At 41.6% G+C, this 24739-nt stretch overlaps 1 protein-coding gene across 10 annotated transcripts in view; it reads right to left on the reverse strand.

Annotated features, from left to right (window-relative positions):
* fnbp1b (formin binding protein 1b) overlaps positions 1-24739 on the reverse strand; it is a 61331-nt gene that overhangs the window by 32923 nt on the left and 3669 nt on the right. For all 10 annotated transcript variants that reach the window (XR_014592795.1, XM_083887063.1, XM_083887062.1 and 7 more), the window contains exons 2-4: positions 6819-6934; positions 2738-2794; positions 1476-1623 (exon numbers count right to left, since the gene is read on the reverse strand). Coding sequence is in view for 9 of the 10 variants with exons in the window: in XM_083887063.1 (XP_083743189.1) it covers positions 1476-1623; positions 2738-2794; positions 6819-6934 (321 nt within the window). In the remaining variant the exon portion in view is untranslated. The remainder of the gene's footprint in view (positions 1-1475; positions 1624-2737; positions 2795-6818; positions 6935-24739) is intronic.

Consider the following 24739-nt stretch of genomic DNA (forward strand, 5'->3'; position numbering starts at 1 on the left):
TCCTGGAGCACTCAGACCGAGAACTCAAAGCTAAACCATGTGACATGGTGGATAAAGCGATTGTTCAGAGATTTTTGTGATTGAATTTTCTGGATCTCAGTTAGTACACACTACTGTACTTAGTACACCAGATTGTTGAAAACCCGTAATGTGTATCAAAACCTTGACTTAGGTGAGAAAAGTCCCAAGTATTGTGACCCGTTTAAAGTTCCAATCACATTTCTACGTTAAAGTATGACAACACTGTGAGGCTCCGAAATGGGTTTGGTTTTTCTCCTTTTCCCATTTGTGTGTATGTGAAACTAAAGTTTTTCGTAATTTTTGTCACCATGGTTACTCAAAACACTTAGAAAAGTCATAGCCTGCTATTCCCGATCAAACCACACGTTTTTGATATAGTATGTCTTGGAATTTTTCAAAACTGTGGGAGGAGATACATGTCAAAGTTTTGGGTGGGAGAGGAACAAATCCAAGATGACTGACATCGCGTTTGGGTCAAATTCGCGTTCGTAGACATGTTTAGGGGTGGGGTCTCGTGTCACCTGTGAAGTTTCATGCCGATCGGTCAATGTATGGCAAAGTTATAGCCCATTTTGTGTTTCGCGACTAGCAAGCGAAACTTGCGAAACGCCAATATATACGCCAAATCCAAGATGGCCGACTTCCTGTTGATTGAGGTCATGGTGTCAAGAGGATTTTATTTGTCGGTCTTGGGCTGGACAATGTTCCCACCGAATTTTGCGGAATTCGGCGCAACTACATTTCGGACCGCTCCATAGGCATTTGACCTGTGGGGGGTGCTGCTGAGCCATTTTGCATTGGTTTTTCCCAAGTCCATTAAAATAATCAAATTGTTGAATATTTTTGCCAATGTGATTCATTGTGATAGGGGATACTGTCACCAGCTGTTAACATGAACATATATTCACGCATAGAAAATAACATGAAACATGAAACGTGTGCTTCTGTGCCCTCTAGTTTTGGTTTTCCGCCCCAGTTCCCTCAGCTGGCCCTCTGTTGACACCGGAGTCTATGACAGATTTGTCAGAAAGTGCTTTTTTTCTTCCAGCTGGCTGGCTTTGTACTAATCTGCTCCTTCACTAACTCCTTCACTAAACTTCACTACATCACAAATCAGGTTATAATGGCACAGTGGAAATGATTAACAATCGTGAGCGGTGTCAACTATCTTTTTAAGTCGGCTTAAAAGGAAGTACGGCTGTAAATGATAGAGACCGCTCTATAAAAAATGACTCAGTCACGCTCTGCACCTCTGGCAACCCTTTGGGTGCATCTATATTTACTCAGCGATGACCTCCATTGAGAGAGAATAGATGGAGTATAGGGAGTGGGCGACTTAATCTCTCATATGCCAGTGTATCTAATGGCCTTTAGGGACAGCTGTCTTCACTAAATATTACATTTAAAGCGTTTGAAAGAGGAGAATGACAAAAAATCATGTAGTCTAAACTCACCATTTTCCTCTCTGTTTTGACTTCCTGCAGGTAGCGCGAAAGCTCGGCGATGATTTGCGACGTGAGGTTCTCCGCGATGACCTCATGCTGCCCTGCATAGTCATTTAACTCATTGAGTGTTGTCAGGAAGGCTCGACAGAAGGAATACCTGGCGAGACACAGGGAAAGAGGGGGTAAAGCAACAGTGGTAATAATAGTAGTGTAGCAGGGTTTGTGCAGATTTGTGCAAAAAAAAAGACAAAAAAGAAACTGTTATTATTTTTAATAACTAGCTCTCTGGAGTACAATGATATGGTCGATGCAACAAATAAACGGTCACCATATCTCCTCCCTTGATATGTGTTTTGAACTGGTGTCTTCCCTGAAATGAGCAAACATTTAAATACAGTGATTTTGCTTTATTGGGTATGTTTTCATTCATAAATGTCTATCACCTATTGTACATTTGACTATGTTTAATATGCTTTTAAAAACACACCATTTTAAAATAGCCTTGCCTGACATGATAAAGAACAGTGGTGTCATTGCTTTTACACTCTTAGAAATAAAAGTGCCAAGTAGAACCATATAAGGTTCTTCGGCCTGTCCTCATAGGAGAACCCTTTTTGGTTCCATGTAGACATTTTTAAAGGTTCCACTTGGAACCATTAGTGTTACCAAGAACCCTTTTAAAACCCTTTATTCGGGAAAGGGGTTTTAAAGGATTCTCTGGATCAAAATGGTTCTTACTGGAACCATTAGTGTTACCAAGAACCCTTGAAACCATTTTTCAGTAGCAAATGGTTCCAGGTAGAACCTCAGCCCTTGTAGAAGGACCCCTTTGGAAGCTTTATTTCTAAGAGTGTACTGTTGTATGTGTTGTACTTTTTTCTTTATTTTGTGTCCATTAGTTTATGTATTACCAGTTTTGACTGGTGTTGAATACTTATTCCTTCAGTGTCTTAAAGGCACTAAAAATAAAATGTATTCTTCAGATTATTAATCCTGAATGTACCAGGACTAGACTGTCAAAATGCTAAATGCTCGGTGGCTCAATTTACATATTATTTAATCGATTGCAATTGTGTTCCTTTTTCATTCATGTCAAGTATTTGACATGAAAACAAAAACCCTAAGGTGCTAATCGCCTGAGGCACAACCACTGTGATGAAGTCGTGACCTTTTTGTCATCAAACATCTGACAATTATTGTCATACATAGAGGGGGATGAGAACACCCTGGCTGTGCGTGCACAGTGTAGATAAAATGGTACTTTGACTCACTTGCTCTCCTCATCTTCTCGTGAGTTCTTCTTCGGTTGATACTTCTTTGATAAATTCCTGCGAGGACAAGAGGAACAGTTAGCGTCGTCAGATATTTCTCACTGTATCGTCGTTCCTGGGGAGCCCCGGGTCTGTCTGCTAATGCACCATTACCATTATCTTTCCCTGACGTTGCCTTTATGGACCTGCCAAAGGATCATCCACCAGTACACCGTTCAATCCAACAGAGTGCTTTCTGCTCATGCTACTACATCCCCCCCTCTCTCTCCTCTCTTTTCATGGTCATAAATCAACACACCCCCGGGATTCTGTATGCAGGAGCAATCACCAGAAACAGGTGTGCTTTATTTATGCAGCGATTGACCTCGTTATGACACTCGCTTCATGTCCAAAGAGAAGGAGGAGGAGGGAAGATGACATGTACGATGGGAAGAGTTCATGGTGCTGAGGCTGAGGGGATGTGTCCTGGAACTGAATGACGATAACAAGCCGTATTACGACCACAGCGGTCTGTCAATGCCCTTCCCTCAGCTGGGCAACTGGTGTATTTGTGTGTTTGACGGGCTACAGTTCATCCTGACACTTTAGTTTCACCGTTACAGTGTAACTCTGTCAGCAAAACATAATAATACACACAAAGCTGTGACGGATTTGGGTGCACAGTGTGTACTTAGGCTTAATGAAAAAGCACCTTTGTCAAATGGCACAGACAAGACAAACTGTGAATACACCAAGAATAATATAATTTAATTTATCAGACCTATTCCATTCAATTCTGTCAAAAGTTCATCTTAATAAAAAAATAAGCAAGCACATCATTCCTGTCCAATCCATCATATCAGCATGTTTTCTCTCCCAGCGATTGCTTTTCATTTATTCACTTACCTGTGGTACCTTTTTGTTACTTTTGTCACAAAACAATGAAGCATTGCATAAACCAAAGATGGTTGGATTTTTGATATAGTGTCTAATATTTGAAAATCAAATAATTCTGGTTGAATTAAATAATGCATGCACAGGTTTAAAGAAAAAAAAAAAAAAAAACCCTCTTCATGTAATGTGTGTCTGCATTTCATCCAGCTCTCTGTGCCCACGTCTCCCCCTCACACACACACACACTTATCTTCTCCCTGGTGGTGTTTGCGCTGTTGCTAGGCAGATATATTTGTCTAGATCTCACTCCCTGTCCTTCTCAGTCCATCTCTAATTATAGTCCCAGGACCCACTCACTCACTCACTCGCCCGTTCGCTCACGGTCGGATGTGAAATGTCAGTTTTATCATCGTTCATATCGAATATCACTGTTGCATTTGACTCCGTTTAAAGGAGCGTTGTCTGTGTGTGTTTGTGGAAAAACGATCACACACATTCACTGACTTAATGGAGGAAACATCATTGATAATATATCAAAACACTCCTTTTTTCCACTCTCGACCGATTTCTTTTGTTAGCGATGACGTATCCTCACTGTGTTACGGCTTAGGCTGGACTGGAATTTGGGGGAGGAGGTGAAGGAGGAGGAGGAGACATTAATGCATCGCCCTCCAATAACTAGACTGAGGAATCCTGCATATTTATAAAGAACAGAAGAGGATTAGTGCATGATGTGAATGGTATGGTGATGGACATGGTACACTCTTAGAAATAAAAGTGCTCAGTAGAACCATATAAGGTTCTTTGGCCTGTCCTCATAGGTGAACCCTTTTTGGCTCCAGGTGGAACCTAACTCTGTTGGAGGGTTCCACCAAGAACCCTTTAAAACCCCTTTATTCAGGAAAGGGGAAAGCAAATGGTTGCAGGAAGAATCTCAGCCATTGTAGAAGGACTTTTTTGGAAACCTTATTTCTAAGAGTGTAGAATTGTCAAATGAAAATGTTTTTTTATGTCCAATCAATTGTACAAAATATATTTAATTGACTTTCATGTACGACCATGAAAGGCAGCTACTCCACAACCACAATGACCTAAAGAGCCAATTGGTTATCAAAAAGCACCTCAGCAATTATATCATTAACCACATCACAATTCAAATGTACTTTATGGCAGTCATTGTTTTATCCACTATCTGAAACTTAAAATCTAAATGAATAGCTTGGCGAGTAACTTTTGTAAAAACATGATTTTTGGGACAGTGACTATAAAAAGACTATTGTCACTGTGAGGGAAGGAAAGAAAAGACGGAACAATCCTAAAATGACTACATCAAAGGACCACTTCCATGAGTCCATTCTGCCCTGGATTTCTGAAGGTTCTCGTGTGTCTTGTTGGATTAATCCCGATTCCATGAACTAAGTTGATTACGAGGGATAATTAGTCCTGAGGCGCTGCAACATTGCACAACAACAAAGAAGTGTATAGTGTGGTAAAAGACACAGGAAAACCTCATGACTCACACTATCCTGCCTGCACCTCCCGATTTCCTCATTTTCGCCTCTTCTGACAAGTGTACTAATGTGGACATGTGTGTGTGTGTGTGTGTGTGGGTGAGTCAACCAGATAACAGAGACAGTGGACAACATGTGTGTGCAGAATGACTGAAAACATCCGCACCATCTGCGGGGCCTCAAGTTCAATAAAATCCAAGCTCTCATGACAAGACGACTCTGTTCTTGTCCTTTTGTTAAACACGCCGACTAATTCAATCACGAGTTCAAATACAAGAATCAAAATGGCAGCAAATGGCGTTACTTTTAAATAACGTAATCATGGTCGGCATTATCTTAAACCATGGTTCTCATGCGTTTCCATGACGACTGACGGAAAAAGATGTGTGTGACGTCATGTTTACGTGACTCCAGATTAGTCCCTAAAGTAACGCTAAACTTTGAAAACAGTCCAAAATATCACTTTTGGAACACCAAGTATCGATTTTTTTAACTGATGTTACGATTAAACATTAAACTTGTTGTGGATTACAATTAAATAAATGGTAAATATATCTTATTGTGGTGTCTCTGTTGATCCCCACCCCAGTAGAGTACATGTATTTCTGTCTGATATGCAGTTAAAGGTTCGTGGGTGCAGCTGTATAAGACTAATGGATGCATGTAAACAAAGATTACTAGTCCTATTATCTCAAGCAGACTTAAATCTCAAAAAGAGGAGTGGTGTGGTCTGTTACGGGGGGTTTACTGTATGAGTGCTTGATCGGTATTGGCTGGTTGCTATGAAACGTGGGGGGTTGGGGTCAATACTTAGAGCATTAGCCATATTGCAGTGGCCTCTTTAAAGATAAGGACTGTGGATTTGCTGCTATACCCTGCTGTGTTCGGGTGCAGGAGAGGCCTGAGGGAGTGGATCCTCTCTGTGCTTGACTGCTCCTGCTCACATCTCTGCCCTTAAAAATAAAATAATAATCTGTGACTGTGTCAAAACAGAGCATGTGCACAGAGAACTGGAGGGGGTGGAGCCAACAGTTGTGGTTGGAGGGGAAAAAAAGAAATCTGGGTCAATTCTGATACCTTCCAGTCGCCATGGAAACACAAGCTCCACCCCCCACAACCTGACTTCCTCTTGTCTGTGGCCAAATCCAGACAGCACACATGCACGAGAGAGGAAGACACAAAAAAAAAAAGATGTCTTCCTCTTCTGCTTGTTTGTCTTCCCTTTTAAAGTACATTCATCAAATCTATTTCTAGGGTTCATGATTGTTTTTTCTTCAGTCAAATTCAAGCACTTCCATTCCGTTCCTATCCCATTGATCCAACATTAATGCTAACGGCTATGCTAGTGTCTTTCCCACAGGTGAAAAACATGTTTAAACCTGGGATTAAATCAGAACAACAGTAGTGCTCCTATGATTTATTTTAACTCTCAACGTACTACATCCCATGAGGGAATTTCCGCTCTGGTTTCCTCTCCAGTGGGAGGTCAGAGGTCACAGTCGGCTACATAATGAGCTGGTGAGGATCCTCTCTGTCTTGTTTCAAGGACACTTGAGTAGGTCAAATCCTGCTGTTGAGAGTTTGGTGTGTGTGTGTGTGTGGGGGGGGGGTTCTTTATCTAGGCCACATGGATGGGAAACAGACACCCTAATAACAAGCAATGCAAAACCCAAACACAAATCACGGTGAGCACTTACCTAATTTGTTTTGCATAGTTGGTTTCGATCTCCGATCTCTCCTTGACAAATTTGGTGTACTTCTCCACAAATTCGATCCCCCACTGTGTATGCTTCTCCAAGTTGTCAAACTGATCCTGCACAGAAGAAAAAAAAGACAGAACGATTGAATCAATCAAAGTATCTTTTACATTCAATGTCAATAGATTAAATGTTAAATGCCATCATTAGATGTGGAGATGATGTTCGTCTGGCTCCCGTCAGCAAAAGCAATCAGGCACGTAGACATGCATGTCGGTGTGTTTATTCACGGTCACTGATCAAACATAAGAGCTTCACCGTCAAAGATGGTGAGCCTGACAAACACGAGATGTTGTAAAATCATAGACTTGGGGAATTAATCTGTTGCATTTCTACCGTTTATCTCTTTCACAAAGTCACCAAATGACTCTGCCTTTGATATGCGAGAGTTTGATCAACTGAGATTAAAGACACAAGGGTGGAATCAGCTAGTTTAGCCACACAATTCTACTGATGTCTCTCTGTGAGAAATGCACTGGTGCTCTTAGTAAATTCACCTGCCGAGTTCAAAGCCTGTCAAGCAAATTGTTGGGCTTTATCGTCTAAAGGACAGACGGACATTCCTTCGATTAAAAGAGACAGAAAGACTGTTTGCACAAACTGAACCTTAGTTATACTGATACGATCACATTATTGCCAAGCCAAACATGTTTTAAAGCTGAGAGGATGCCATATATCATGACCTACTGCAACATTCAACACATATTATGTTATATATGGTAACAAACAGAAGGAAAAAGTAGTATTGTCTGCTATTATGTTAAAAATACCCCCCCCCCCCATCATTTGTCCTACATGTATCAGAACAAGTAGAATCCCATTCTGTGGGAAACAGCAAGGGGCCCGACACAGCCTACATCTCTGATAACCAAATACAGCTGTTGAAGCTGAACTCGTTATTTATGATTTCTTCACGACACGTGAGGAAAAAGTGAGCCACTAGTCGGCTGAGGTCATGTTTTGAATTTCATCACCTGGAATATCACTTGCTAGAAACGCACACGCACACACACATGCTAAGATTTACTGACAATCATGTGGTTACTTCTAAACAAGCTCACCTTCGTGGAGCTCCAGCACTTCCCCATCGTCTCTTCTACCATGTCAGGACTCTTCATGAGCAAACAGATCATTTGATTTGATACGACACTAGGCCTGTGAAACAACTGACTGAGTGTCTATTGCAAACGTTGCACTTGTATACCTGCCTTTGTCATCAAAGGCAACTTCATATCAAAGCCACAGGAAGTGGTTGTGAGTGACGATGAAAGGTTTCAGTTTTGTTTTTTTTCTTCTGTTAAAATAAGATCAAGCTAAAATGAAGCAAAAGTATACTTTTGTCTAGTGGACACACTCTTGAAATCGCATTTACAAATTAAACAACTCCCCGATTGAAGCACTCAAGAAAAACAATAGAGAGTGCTTTGAGTGGGGAGGGGTGCTTCCAGACTGCATTGTTCGTCAGTTTCAATGAGCAATCACTCATCGATGATGCAACTCAACAGAAGAATGACGAGATAATACTCAACAATTAAGACACTTTACGGAAATAACAAGGTCGCCCTCCTCAGTCTCATCGTCACATTTTTCTGTCTCTGCCGACAGACACCTTTTCTTTGTTTTTTCGACAAGCTTCCTCTCAGACCCACGTGCCAATTAAAGTCACCCCGACAGAATTTACGTCATAGTCAATAGACTATGTGGCCGCTCTGGGCGGCACTGCAGCCACATCACACACATGAAACCCTCCCCTCACATCCACACACACATAACTCAGATTACCCTTTTCTGCAGGGGCACCATCTTATCCAGTGTCTCAACTCCAATAAAAGTCCATATAATCCGTCCCGTCCAAAGCCGCACACACACACCAAAAAGAAGGCTGTGGTTAGGTCGTCCGCGGGACCATTTCCCAGGTGTCCAAAGTGCAGCAAGTGCAGTTTAGCGAGAGCGAGAACAATTGTCCGCTGATCCCACTCCCACGCGCTGACAAAGAAACTGTTACAGTAGTCGCAAGTAATTCCCAAATGTCTGAAAGAAGTCAGAATTCCAGAGAGCAGAGGAGGAGGAAGCGATGCAGCGTTGGTGCACAAACACACCACTCTGAATCCGAGGGCCACCGCTGCCCACAGCTTAATGCTCCATCAGGCGTAAGGTGGAATAAGTAGGATGGGTGGATAGTGAGAGAGAGAGAGGGAGAGGGGGAGTGGAAAAACAGAGCGAGGGGGGGGTTGAAAGGACTAGGCGGGATTACATGGGAGGAGGTGGGGGCTAGCATGTGCTGCAGGGGTCTCACTCTACCATATTCTAAAATGTGATAAATGTATAGACAAATACAACGTAAGCTTAAAGGCTATGACCAGAAATGTGACGAGTCACATCACAGGACAGAGGATGCAGCTGCTCGAGTGAAATGGAAAATCCATGGCATTTCCCCAGCAACAAGATTAATAAATTATGAAGCAGAAGGAGGGAGAGACCAAAGAAAACAAGACATTATCTCAAAAGTGTGTCAGACACTCCTGTCGTCTGAGCCGTTCCAGGTTTAAAGGTGTTCAAATGTAAGCATTTCATTCAAATGCAATGATGCAGCTCTACTAGCATTTGTTCCTGAAAAAAACACATTTAAACAAAATTTTATTTCCCTGTTTTTTTCCCTGTTGTTCCTCCAGTGGTATCTATAAAGCAGCAGGATGTCAAGGGCAGATGTCATCTTCATCCACTCATCCATGACCGAAACCACTTGTCCTTAAGGGGTCATTGGCTGCAACCAATCCCAGCTGATGTTAAGCAAGAGGGGAGGGTACGCCTGGGACAAGTCACTAGTCCATCACAGGGTCAACATACAGAGACAAAACAACTATTCATAGTCTCATTCACACTTAAAGCTCCCATAGAGTGGTCCTATCGCACATATATGTAGTTATGAACTTGTTTTTATGGTCAAAAACCTCCTAGTTGCTGTAAACGAGCAGATAGAAATCTCTCCTCACTGAAGCTCTCGTCAGCCGAGCTCTTTCAGACTGAAATCTCTCCCCCAATAGACAGACTGTGTTGTGATTGGAGCCAACGAGAGCTTTCCCAACTGTCTTGTGATTGGCCAATGCCTGGAAGTGACGTAATTAGCACACCAGCTCTCAGAATCGCAGCTCCCCCTCTGGAACGGTGGATGTACTGCTACTCATTATCAAAACATTGTTTTAACAATGTTTAAAAAGGGCTTCGTCCCTAACCCTAACCCGACTCCCCGCCACAGTCCCTTTTACGCCTTTGACCCGGAGTCGGACCCAGAGTCAGAAGACACTGTCGCTAGTGAAACACCTCCACAACTGACATTGTAATACCAATCTGCATGTCTTTGGTCTGTGAGAGGAACCAAGACAAAACAACAAGAGAACATGAAAACTGGCCCAAGTCAAGATTTGAACCACTAACCTTGCTTATGAGGTACCAGTTTGCAAGGTTTCAGTGCCAAAAGATTGATTTAAAAACTATTCCACATGTTAACATACAGTACAGTACCAGTTATGCAGACTGAAAAGTTGCAACATTTGAAGTCAAACATCCTCACGATTTATCGTAAAAACCTCTTCCTCTTGTACAAAAAAGTAATAATTCCTGCTCCCCGCTTTGACTTCCATTCTGTCATCTGGGGCCTCTGACACTTGACCTTGTTCCTGCAGGAGGGGATGAGTGGAAGACGAACCCGCCCCACTCTGCTTGTTATTACAGGACACCGCCCCCCACTCACTGTAACATGTGTACTGCTGTCGTAGCACATGTAGAAAAATAAATACGTCTAGTCGGGCTAAATATTTTTTGTTATCCGGGAAACGGGAAGCACTGAGACCAAAGGAGCCGCGAACGGTTACTGAGCATGTTCGTGTGCAGAAGAACAACAAATACATGCTTGTTTGAGGCTCAGCCTCCTGACCTCCGACCCTTATGAACTGCTGATGGGGATTATGGTACGCTTTAACTTATTCCACTGCCAGTTAATCTGAACAAATGCACATTATTTAGCTACGACTTCTGATTTTACACATACTATACAGCCCAGTAACCTGCATCCGACAACGCAGACAGGTTCTTTTCTATCCATCTGGCTTTTCCTGAACCTAAACAACAGATCATGCACTTCTATTTAATTAAGCACATTCCCGATAGTAATCAAATCCTGAAAACTGGCCAAAAGAAAGCTAAAGAGAACAACAAATTAACTATAATCGTTAGCAAAAGGAAACATGAGATCACAGTTTATCCAATCATATTCAAAAAAGAAGCTCTTCATTGGCAGAGATGGGGTCTGCCATCCCCTGATGGATTCAGATTTCCTTCCAAAACATGAGGGAATCATAGGAAAAGTGTGCATCAAGTAATCCAGTGTAATCCCAATTTTCTGTTTATCCCATTTTCCAACATAATGAAGCTTCATTACATTCAATTCTTGTTGCATACCCCTTTGGGTAACTGTCAAGGCATGTTTATTTCCTCATATGAAATAATGGGGACAAAAAAAACACACCCTTAAAAATATGTGTCATCATACAGCATCCACAGTTAAAGCAGGGCAATGGTTTTCTGGGTTCCTGTTCTCCTTTCTACCACAGGGAGCAGTAGAGAGTACCAACACGCCTTCGATGTCAACAGGAGCTGCAGCAGTAAGGAAATGATTACGGAGAATGATCTTTCAGCAAATACCTAAGGATGATGAAATTGATCCAGTGAGGGAAACTCATCCCTAGTGTATTGAGCAGCTCCATAGTACTACAAATTTTATTTAACCCCAAAAAGACAGAGAGCAGCAAAACATTGAAGTACTAATTTGAAACTATAAAGCAAGATAATGACACTGAAAAACAAAAGTTGTTCCAAAGAGAGCATTTGTTTTAGACCCTCTAAACAAATATTCCAGAGGATGTTTCATGTTTTATTACAGCTTCACTACCTCTGCTTTGATGATCCCAGAAAAAAATCAATACAACATTTAAAAGAGATGAGAAAGAAGTGAGCTGTTTCTTTGGTTGACCACAGGGAAAGAGCAGAGGAAACAGCAAAGGAAATCACTGACTTGTGTGTGTTTTAAGATAAGATGTAAATGCAGATGTGAGTTAGGCATCACATCTATGCACCTGTATGCACTGTTCCAGTATAAAACACGCAAATCTGACGATGAGGCAACAGGACTAAAGATGCCCTTGTTTTTTTTTTTCTGTCTTCAATGTGTTGAGCAAGAGGCAAGGGCACTTGGCTCTGTTGGGAGAGGGGTATACAGAATGTGTTTTTGCTGAAAACATCTGAAAACATCTAAACCCTGGCAAACAGCTCAGTGGACGAGCACACTTTGTTTCCATGAGTTGGTTTTCAAAGCACAGAAACGCCACATGGAGCACATATCTGACTGTTTGAGATAAGAGAGCGCCGATAAATGTTTTTCAAGAACAGAAACTGTATAATATGTGGGGGTGTTAAGTTGAGCTGTAATGACCTGTTTGGAAAATGCATGCTAACCCCTTAGGATCCAGCAGAGGGAACATTTCCTATCATATCATATTATAGTGACGGCAAAAGAGGGACCTGTACAAACTGAGTGACTTTGGCAAAGGCAGCCGCAGCAGCGACAGCACCTTGGAGATGCAAGCATGAGGCAGCCTCCTCTTGGAGCGCATGAACTGACTGCAATTCTCTGTAAGCTGGCCCAGAAATATCTATGTGTGCACAGGGATATCTGTGTGCTCTGAGTGCATGTTCTCATCTGTGGGTAATATTGTAAATAAAGAAATCATCATCTGATCAGGTTGACAGACTTTCGTCAAAAGCTGTAGGAGCTTCCTCCTGTTGTCAGTTATTTCCCATTCAGGGAGTGTTTATCCCATCCTACTCTACCGAGTGTTGTATGTTATGTATACTCTAACGCTATCAGCACTTAATAGAGTCACAATTTGAAATATGAGTAGTATTGGGTGAGCAGTGATAGCAGCACAAGGAGGGTGTTGTTCGAATTTATTCAAACAAATTACAGGTCACTGCAAACATCTATATTTAGGATTTGCCCTTTTTGTAAGTTCAGTTATCTGAGGCTCTAAACTCTGTGTTCAGTAAAGCAGAACTACTGTCGCGCTTGACTCGTTCAAAGGCGCTGCTTCACTGTATCTTGCAACAGTGGGTGTTAGGCAGCGAGAACAAATATTTGGGGGGGAGATGCCAAGCCCTCTCTGAGACACACAACGGGCTTTGTCCAAGAAGTCAGGGGCGGAACAAGGACGCCATTGCCTGGTGTAACCTTTGTGTCATAGACCAGTCCCAGGAAAAGAGAAAGTGGACTCACACACATTAAAACACGTGTGCACACACATAAACAAAGACTGATGATGAAGATGCGCTCATGAGCTGCCTACACATTTTGTACTTCAGGTTATTCAAGTTCAAGTAGACCAAATCTTATATTGGCTTATCGAAGACAAATTAATATTGAAATCGATAGCAATATGCAAAATGTGAATGGGTAATTTAAATGTTTACTCCAGTTCTGCTATTTACAATACTTATGTATCAAAATGAAATAATTTCAAATTAAAATTGTCGTCATGAACAGACTCACGTACATACTCTGCAGAACATGAACAGCTGTGTGGGACACTGTGTGACCTTAGGTGTAGGAGCTCTCGTCTGCATGCCATATAGATATTTATAGAAACAAGGCCTCCGCTCTGCCTAACTGACATTTAAGATTGTGTGTTGTGCATGCGTGTATAACACTCATGTCTTCTTTAAATGTTTCTCCTCTGTCTGTGATAGCCCCCCCCCCCCCTCCCCGGGTCGCTATGCAACCCTTCCTGCTCTGTCCGTGGCACTTGACTGTGTTAGTCACCAGTACAAACCCTCCTCATGGCAGTTAGGCAACAGGAAATTGCAGTCTCTCAGTTGTGAGTCACAATAACTGGAAAAGTGGTCAACTCATTGATTCAGATCAAACGCTCACTTTTACTCTGACTGTGTCTATGTTAAATGAACGAGCTGGTATGTAATGACGTCATAATTTGCACAGCGGGAACTCTCTCCGTGTCTTATTTGTAGCCTCCAAATGGCACATGTTGTGTGCACACAGCCTTCGTTGTTTCACTGATGATAGTGTGTGCAAAAACAAATAGCGATAAGAACGACGGTTGTTCTTTGTTCACTTACATCACTGGTCATTTTCATCTGCAGTAGTAGCTGCAGATACTCTTCACAGGGGCTCAGCGGGGTCTCTTTTTGCTCATCCTTTTCTGTTTTCACAGAACAAACGCTGTCCAGGAAAACAAAAAACTCACTTTTCCTGCGCAACATGGTTACGTTATTCAATGTAGGGGAAAAAAAAAACTTGAATTAAATTAATCCATCTCAGAAGAAGAGCATATATCGTGGTTATGCCAAATCCAGGAAGATGTTGAAGCACACAGAATCCAGGAATCCACAAGGTGTAATGAGAGAGAACAGAAATACTTAGACCAGCACAGAACCTATTTAAATGACGCTGTTAATAATCTGATTACTACACCACCCAATAGGCTGTTGTGTGGATTAATCCTGCTAGGCCAGCAAACACACAGCCGCCATTGTTCCCATTGAGCTGTTTTTGTTCTTTTGGAATGGATAAGGCTCTTTAATTCTTATATAACACATTTTTTACAAATTAAGGAAAACCTTTCCCAATGAGAAACACCTAGAGTGACTGTTTCTGTACTGCAACTATCTACTGAATGTCATCAAGGATTCATTCAGTAAACCACTTGGAAGCAATCCGGATTTACCTATGATAACTAAGCCATTTCTGAGCCCCCAAGGTTGATAGATACCTATATCTGGACATAGGTACAACGTAAGTGGGACACTGGTGGAGAAGTGAATCCTGGAGGCTGCCATGGCAAGTGTTATTCGACTTAAAATATCTTTGGTCTCCAGTTAACTAACCCCAACCCATACGAGTGATGAAGTTCCCCTGCCAGTCGACCGAATCAAATTTCCAGAAAATGTCAATGTGAGCCCATGTGATAAGACGGTAATCTCTGTGAAATTCACAGCAAGTGGGTGGGCGAGTGTTTTGCCTCTAGCACACTCGACCCAGGTGCTGCTGAGAAAGCATGTGACCCAGATCATCTCATTCTGCCTATCCAAACAGCAACATCTACTGTAATTGTCTCGGCATTTCCAGAGTGCATGTAAAACACATAATCAGTACAGTCATGAGATCGGATTTAAACTGACGTATCGGTTATGGTTACCTGTGTCCAGTTTCAGTCAGGCAAAAACACGTCTTTCAGTAAACATGAAAAACTTGGCATGATAATGTGTTGAGGGGCAAAAGGTGAGTTACCTAGGGCCCTATGATTTCCGTGTTAACGGAATCGCGGACGGAATCGCGGAATTGGCCAATAAAAACGGAATCTAATGTTAAACGCGGAATATCGCGGAAATTGACATAATGTGACTGAAATGCTGTCATCGTGAGGAGAAGGAACGTTTGTCTGGAGAAATGTTCCGGGGAACGCTCATTCGTGGCACCACCCGTGCATCTCCTCACAAACACTCACCCGGCCAGGGTTTCCCCCAGTGCGTGTTGCTTGTTTATTTACTTTATATACACTTTTTTTTTCTAAACCGCGGAACAAGCGCGATGCGCCCGCATGTAACCGGCGAGCGTCCCCTTGTCCAGGTGCCGATTGAAACCCAAGTCACACCATCAAATACGCCATTATTACGGTTATATTGTTATTGTCAATAAAGATGTTATATTTAGGAATGCACCGATAATTCGGCGGCCTAAACACGGCGAGTAAACTGTGGAACATCGCCTATTAAATGCTGGAAAGTCTCTGCGCAAAAGTGAAACTTATGAACTCCCCGCGACTTTCACTTCACACCAGAGAACATTCTCTCTCTTTGAACAGTTAACTAAAGACATCGGCTCATCTGATGCATCTGTTATTCCCTTAATTGCAGAGTTGTAGGGGTAATATTGCGTGTAGAGAAACGATCCAGTCGGATACGGAGAAGCGCACGGCGCAGGAGAGGGAGAACAGTACAGCGCAGGGGCGGTGCGCAGAAATCCGTCTACACCAGATGAGGGGGCACTACCACTTTTTTATTTATGTTAATTATTTTACTTTTAAATGTGACCAGCATTGCATGGCTTGTTTTAAGATTCACTGGCATTTACTTAATTAGGATTTAACTTAAGTCAAAACAATTGAACAATTGAGAAGTCAGTGGATTCAAGAAGAAAGTTGCATTTCAGTGGACATTTTATTCACTGACACAAAAAGCACACATTCTATGGTGGTAAAGTAAGTATAAAAGGATAAAAAAACAGAATAAAAAAAAATAAAACGGAAAAAACGGAATTCTAAAACATTAAAACGGAAAAAACGGAATTTGGAAAAAAATAAAACGGAATTTGGAAAAAAATAAAACGGATTTCATAGGGCCCTAGTTACCATTGACTCGAGTCTTACTGTAAATGACACCGCAGCTCAGCTGCCTACTATAAAAGTTTCCAGTGACTCTCTTGCAAAGGCACTCGTGCTATGTGCTGCCATGTTATGTGTCTCATGTACACATTTCCCACTAAAGACCACAGTAAGTACATATTCCTCTGTAGTTGGTCAAGATGGTATGTTTATAATTACTATACTTCCTTGCCAATAGGTGTCAGTCATCAAATGTAATCATAGCCGACTTGGATCTACTGGAATTCCCCAAAAAAATATTCACACAGCACAGTTTATAATTAAGTGTGTTGGCACACATGATGGTTGTAAATGAGAGACTAGATATTTGTGTTTTGCACTAGCACCGAGCTCTATGACTCGCTTACAGTTTCAGTTCATAAATAGATCTGTCTGAGGACCTTTTCGTCACTGTCATGTAAGCCAACTCTTCCTGCAATGGCTCTCTACTCACTACGGGTATAGTGTAATAACTTGGCTTCAAATAACATCAGTCCATCAATCCCTTGAAGATCAAGTCAGACCACAGCAGGGCTCATCTGCCTACCGTTGCAGGTTCAATTTCTTTTTTGAGTGCCGTACTCCACATGTTTGCCTGCCTGTTGCATTCATACACCTAATTTAGCTCAATTAGTTTGTACAGATACTGCTGAAACTTGTCAAATGACAGTTATGGAAGTCAAGAAAGTACAGGGTTACTGCTTTAACCATGGGATTGAATTTTGCCTTCTTCTTATTTGGTGTTTTCGAGCAGCCGGCATCTGAAATGTTGTATCGCTGCCTTCTGTGGGAGATGAAACGGCCATGTCTACTTTTTGATAACCTTTGTCTATGACTTCCTGTCGGTTTTTTAGCAAACCCCTCATGAACACGTTTGCTGATGGGGGTTTCATTTATCACCAAGAGTACCTAACTGTCCTTTCATTGTGGCGAGTGTACTTGAGGTCCTAATATGTTTCTTATAGATTCAGTGTCAAACCACTGAGAATGAGAGACCCACGTCACTGACCAAACACAGACTAATCACACATCAGTGACAGCTGTCCTGATATAGAGTCATGAAACACTTATTTTCACTCAACTTTTTCCACTAACAGCAGCCTTAACTCTAAACAAAAGATTTTCTATAATAAAATAAACATGTTTAATTCCTAGGAATAAGGCTCTAGAGACAATGTCAGATCTCTTACGCCACACATAGTTTGCTATTTCTGTTACTTGGCTGCTTTTCGTTAGGTTTTTTTTTTACACTGGGTGAAAAGCAAACATTTTAACAGCTCACTAAGGACTTGATTCTCCATTCCAAACAATAAATGGCAATTTTCAGGCAAAAATGTCTGAGTTGCCTTTATGAGTAAATGACAAAATGTCCCCACACTGTTGACTTCATAGTTTGCATTTCCATTGTAATTGTTATCTTGAGTTAATTCAACTGGCCTAACTTTTACCATGGACCAGTCATATGACGCACAAAGTCAGACGAAGGTATAGATCATCTGATACTTACAATAATAATAATTTCATCAATCAACTCCTTTGTAGTGTTACTTGTGTTACATTAATAAAGTCACGGCAAAACAACAGGCTGCAGAAGTAGCAGCTGGTCGGGGGTATCAATCGATCATCTTGTATCACAATACAAGATTGTGGGCCTTTGTTTGTTGATTCCATCAGTGGCAGTGACTCAGAGAAGACATGAAAACATATTACATTTGCAGCCAGGCCTCACTAAAGGGAGTTGTGGATCATCATTTACTGCCAAGACTATTTTCTCATACAATCGCCCTCCACCCTTTCTGTCTAGCATAAATTAACACTTGTTTCACATTAAGCAGCCATTGAGAAACAACTAATGGCGCTATTCCACTATACAGTTGTGGCGCTGCTCGACTCTACACTCTTAGAAATTAAAGTGCCAACTAGAACCAAATAAGGTTCTTCGGCTTGTCCTCATAGGAGAACCATTTTTGGATCCAGATAGAACCTTTTTATAAAAGTTACACCTGGAACACTTTTGGAGGGTTCCACCAAGAACCTTTTTAAAACCCTTTATTCGGGAAATGGGGTTTTAATGGGTTCTCTGGATCAATATGGTTCTTACTGGAACCATTAGTGTTACCAAGAACCGTTGAAAAACTATTTCTTCAGGAAAGGGTATTTCAGAAGCAAATAGTTGCAGGTAGAACCTCAGCCCTTGTAGAAAGACCCTTTTGGAAGCCTTATTTCTAAGAGTGTACCTCACCAGAGCAGGTACTAAGAAGTACCAGGTACTAACTAATAAAAAAAAAATACAAGTACAGCCGAGCTGACCTGATATATCGTGGGAAAGCACAACAAATATCCTAAAACAGTACTGACCACGTCTATTGGCCACATCTGGTATATTTTAGGGAGCTAAAGTAACAGACCACTGCTGTCACAAAGACAACAAATTCACTGTTTCCTGGCCTCAGAATCACCCCCCTCTCTTTATGATCACAAAAGATGCCAGATGGGGAAGTGAAATAAAAGAGACAATAAAACTTACACTAGCATCTTTAGCACTTTGACACACACACACACACACACACTTTATTTATATTTATGTGCTTGATAACTAGCCACAGTAGACAATGGTGCGCTCCTTGCATCCTTTTTACTCTTTGGGGCACAGTGATAGCAAAACTATTGTGCAGGAATACATAGTTGATACTAATGTCACAACCACATTTCAAAACCTTGAAACTTGTACTACAACTTTGTATCAGAATGATACTTCTAGCGTTTTTATCTATTAACAACCACCTAGCCATAACCACCCATTTTAAAAACACATGTTCTAACTGGCTAACAAATCTTGTGTTTCCGGCCATTGGAATAGTTTGGTTTGGTTTGGTACAGTGCGGTCTGTAATGGTTAAGTCCTGTGTCAGTCTTGTGTTTTGAAAAGTCTAACTTTACTTTGTAGGCAGGTGTGGGCTGGGCCACGTAGCAATGAACGACGCCATTGAACGTGACACAAAGGACAACAATGGAGGACACCCAGCAGCTCTTTTTTAAAAGTTTATAAAGAAGAAATCAATAGCCCACATTCTTACAGAACATACTTAATGAAGCATGTATGTGAAATATATGGTGACATATGGATAGTATTGGATTTTATTTACTTTTTCCAATAACCAAACCAGTTATTAATACTTGTGCAAAATGTATACATCATGTTGTGCACATTGAGCTACTTACTGACTTAATAGTCTACACAGTTCTGCTCAGAATGAGGAACACGGCAGGAGTAGTTTAAAAAAAAGATGCTGCACAAAAAGATGTTCCACTTTGATATAAATCAAACAACCAATAAAACAACCTATGTCTACTTCCATACTAGTGTTAACAACAATTAGGGGAAACAAACGACAACACAGCATATGACACAACAGTATGCAGTTCAGTGCAGTGACAGTATGTCAGAGCTCATGTGACATGTGAGGCCCATCAGTGATAACATTTCCACTGTCAGCAATGATTAGAGGCTGAATTAACAAATAACACAAAAAGCGATGGCTACAGTAACAATTACTGCAGCAGTTTGTGTTTGGAAGAACTGAGTCACCTTTGCACAGATAACAAAAATGGCTGACAACTATTAAGTTCAGAGGAAGTGGGCAAACTATAGTGGGTCAAAATATGTATCTAATCACTCGCTGAATAAATCATATGAAAATAAATGCTTGTCACAATTCATACAGCCTAAAATAAATGATTTGGTTTTTGTAGCCTTAGAATGAGCCCCTTATATGTAGTTAAAGCAAGAGTGCTGTGTTAAAATCTGTAGTCTCACCATTAGACCATTAATTCTTACACACTGGAAATCTCATAGTTCAGGGGTCTCAAACTCAAATGACCTGGGAGCCACAGGAGGTTCAAGTCTGGTCAGTAGGGGGCAGTCATGTGAAGAAAAGCACAACTGTGTGAGGAATCACAACTGTTGAGTCGGGGGGGTGGGGGATGTTAGCTTAAAATGATATCACATTATTCCATCGTGATATAACAACAACAACAGCATTTGTGACAATATTTTACATCATTTCCAAGTAAAAGGTGTTTGTTTTGATACGCAAATGCATAGTATTCACAATAAATAAAACATTGATGATGCAAAACATGCAAGTAATTTATATGTAAATATCCAAAACAAACATTTAAGTGACGGGCCACATGAAATCAATGGAAGGGCCGCAAGTTTGAGACCACTGTCTTATAAATCAGTTAATTAACTATTAAGAAAATAAAAGCTCAAATCTGAAAACCTGGAACTATTTAATGCTATTGATTTAACCAACTAATCTGCATATCCAACACATGTATATGCAAACTTTTTCGACTTCAATCACTTCTTTCTTTCTGCCCCTTACTCCCTAGGGTGTCGTCAGGGGACAATTCATCTCTATTTATCATCACAAGGGGCCCCAAGAAAGAGGTAAAGTGAAAGTGGGCTTTGGGTGCTTTGAGTCAGCAGGTGGGTGGATGGGTGGGTGAGTAAAGGAGGGGTTCAGTCAGTGTCTTAGCTCTTCACTGACCCAGACCAAAATGAAACAAAGTGGCTCAGGTTTCAGGCCTGGAAGTGGCCTTAATGTCAAGTAAGCAGCAGAGGATGATGAGGCCAAACCCTGGGGGAGTCTGAGTCAAGATGAGACACATAACAACAACAGACAAAAAAAGGAGGAGGGGGGGGACCTCAGTCAAACACCAGGATGATTCAAACTTAAAATATCACTACCAGGAGACTAGTGCTACCATGCTTCCACACAAATACGAGCACAAGATTTTGACTAAACCTTTCTGTCTGAGCCCCTCTGGCAAAGTCTAGACTGGCAAGGCATCTCCAGACAATATCGCTTTCCCTTCTCAATTACATCAGGGTCCATGGGCACCAGAGTGACACGTGTCTACAAGAATGCCTCGAAAAGTTGTCCCTGGTGACAAAACAGACACTTACGCCTGAGCGGACACTGAATAAACAAAGTAACGCGCCGTCAAACAAGCGGACCACCCATGTCCCGACCACACTCTGCGGTTCGTCTCACCTTCAGCTGCTGGACTTTGAGAAGAGTCTCCATGCTGCCTCATCGATAACGTGTGGAAGAGAAAATGACAGTTGTGCAATTGTAACTTCACACGGAGAGTGTTGGTGAACTAGCGTGGCCAACGGTTCAAGCATTGTTTGCATCCACTTCCCAAATTTTTCGCACAAATGAAGTGAAACTTTCAAGGTGTGTCACAGTGCAAAGGTGGAGCAGTCGCGCCGTTTCAAGTAAAGACCCAATACTGGAATTTAACCGTTCTTTTCAGTTCTATCGGTGCATATATTGAATCCATGAGTGTGTCTGTTAGTTTGTCACTTCTCTGTTTGAGGTCTGAGAGGAAATATTTCTGATATCTTGCAGTCCATCATTCTTCACACTTCAGACAATTCAACATGACTGAGAATGACTATTCTGAATGAAATGCCTCTATGGTTAACGACAAAAACACAAACACTCATTTATAATTTCAGAGTGTGACTGTTCCACAGAGGAACAGTCACATGTTTCCCCGCAACTTCCTCCCTCTTGGTTACATTTGTGCATAAATGTCTCTTTCGTTAGCGGTGTGCCGCTTTGTCTTCTGCTTGCATTAAAAAAATTAAATCAAATGTGCTCTGCAAACACAGTCGCGTTAAAGAGACAAGATGTTTTCTAAGAATTCTGTTGTTGTTGGTCAAGTCACAAGGATGAGACAGTGACTGTCATCATTTTCATGGTAGCAAACATCCCCTGGGGGGGGGGGTCTTTCTTTAAGAACACAGTGAGCACTGTAATCAGTGCTATGATGATGCACCAAAGGCATTCAACATTTTGGAGTCTGCTCAACAGAATGTGGCCTTTTTACTCACGATGACTCACAACACAAAGCCTGAACAACAGAGGTCCACCACCACACTCATTTCTGATTATTTATTTACTCTGTTAGTTTGTCTGAATATGAACAATCTTTTCCATTCATAGCCTTTCGCCCCTTATTCGTGCAATCGAATGAGCCTTAATCGGTACGATTCGGAGCTCAGCTCAAACTCATCAACCTCATCTTTGCACCGACTCACCACAGCCATCGTGTGTGAGTGTGTGTGTGTGTGTGTGTGTGTGAGGTTGAGAAACATTGGTCAAATGTGTCTTGAAGTAACATCATTTACTTTCCTGTTGGCAACAGGAAGAACAACAGGAAGAGCGTGATGACTATGTAGTGTTTGCTGCCTCATTCTTAGTAGTATCTGTCGTGATATACTGGAACCTAACATTAAAGAAAGTGATCTTAAACACTGTAGAAAGTCAATAAAAAAGATCCTACTGCTGAAAGTCACATGAGCGGAATCCAGAACAGTGTTGATTTGAATTTTATCAGTCAAAACTCTTCAGTTGTAAGTGTTTGCAGCTTGTTTTTGCTTTATATAAATGTAAATTGGGGTTTGGACTTATCTAAGCAGCATCTGGAGACAATGCTGAAGAAAACAAAATGTTAAAGGGGTCATATTATACCCTATATCTCCAAGTTAAACTAGTTCCCTGGTGTCCAAATGAACATGTCTGTGACATGTTTTTGTAAAAAATACCATAAGGATGAAGCACCACAGCAGTTCAATCACCCTGCGAAAACAGCCCTGTTCAGAATGCTCGGTTTAGTTAAATCCTCTAAAGCTGGAAGTTTGTGCAGGACTCTGTGCTGCACTGTGGAACCAAGAATAGAACTTTTTGCAGACTTCCAGTTTTGGAGCATCTCTTACACGTAGCTTTCGTTAACTTTCTCGGCTGAGAACTCCCTCTTCTTCAGCCCCTCATTCATTTGAGCAGCACCGCCGCGATATGACATCAACTAGCGATGACCGGTGAATGAAACTGTCAGGGACTGTTTGCTTTAGGGCACCTCAATTTATTAACTAAAATATTGATATTTGCCCTGCCATATTGCATGAGGAAGGGCAACAATTGTTGCATCTCTAAAAAAATACTAGCATTGAAAATCTTTTTTTCCACTGCTCAAAAACTCCACAAACTCCCACCAACATCTGGCTTTTGTCTGGATTTTTATACAACAGACATTCAAACGTGGGTCAATGACTGTAATGGACTCACATTTTCATCAGCTCTGGTTCCGATCAGCAGTGAGGATAACATGAGGCCCGTGTGCAGGTGAACGCTTTACTTTCTTCTTCTGCTGCTCAGTTTTGGCACTGACGCTGCACCAAAGCTGACTTTCAAAGCGGGGGACTGAAGAGGAAGATATAGATGTGTGTAACCCGCATAACATTGCCACTGGTCTCCATGGTGCTTTCTTCTGTTGTTTCTTTGTGTTTTGCGCTTCTGCCACTTACATGACGTCAAGTGCGACTAATCAGGGAAAAAAAACAAAAGATGTGACAGACTTTGGCGGTATAAGAGGAATACAGCCGTGCCTAAAAACATCCTGCTTTTTCTCTGAATTTCAGTATAGGCACTGCCGCGGTGCTACAAACAGTGCTGGTGTGCAGGTCTCATATTATGCAAAATCAACTTTTTATCATTCAAATCTTTATTTTTGGGACTCTGGAGGCAAAGTGTGAAAAAAAGACGACTCACTCATGTTTTTGTGGTCCTCCGCAGTCTAAGTACAGGAGATAAAACACACGATGTTGACTTCCGCACTCACTGGGACGTCACACTGCGCTAAATTCTTGGAATTGTTGTCTCGCGGAGCTCCGCTTTGTCCGTAAAACACACTGGCGAGGGCAACGGTATCTGAAAACCGTAGGTCAGTGAACAAGTTCTATTCTTGGCTCCACAGTGCAGCACAGAGTCCTACACAAACTTCCAGCCACTTTTCCAAATGCTAACTGCTGTTAGCTCCCAGTAGCCTCTGTGCCTGATGTCATTGCCTGTCCCTTAAGTTTTGTTTTACTTTCTGAAAAGGGCTGTTTAGGCAGTTTGATTAAACTGCTGTGGTGCTTCATCCTTATGGTATTTTGACCAAAGCATGTCACAGACATGTTCATTAGGACACCAGGGAACTAGGCTAACTTAGTTAGAAATAGGGTACAATATGAGCCCTATAATGTATGACTCTCTATTTGATGTGGGTCAAGGAAAAAAAAAGCACTACGTGCCTTCTGCAGTAGCAACAGCCACCTGTAGTGTCGTGCAGCTGAACAGCTCTGTCTAGAGAAGGGACTCGGATTAAAGGAGCAAGTGCCTGGATTCCATTCAAGGGTAGAGAGAGAGAGGGAAAGCCAGCATCTGGTTGTAATACAAGATTCCCTGCAAAAGCTCAGGATCTGTTTAAAAAAAACTTGCAAACGTTTTCCAGACCTAAAGTATACATGAAAGCC

The sequence above is a fragment of the Microchirus variegatus genome (assembly GCF_963457635.1).
Source record: "Microchirus variegatus genome assembly, chromosome: 1".
Lineage (NCBI taxonomy): Eukaryota > Metazoa > Chordata > Actinopteri > Pleuronectiformes > Soleidae > Microchirus > Microchirus variegatus.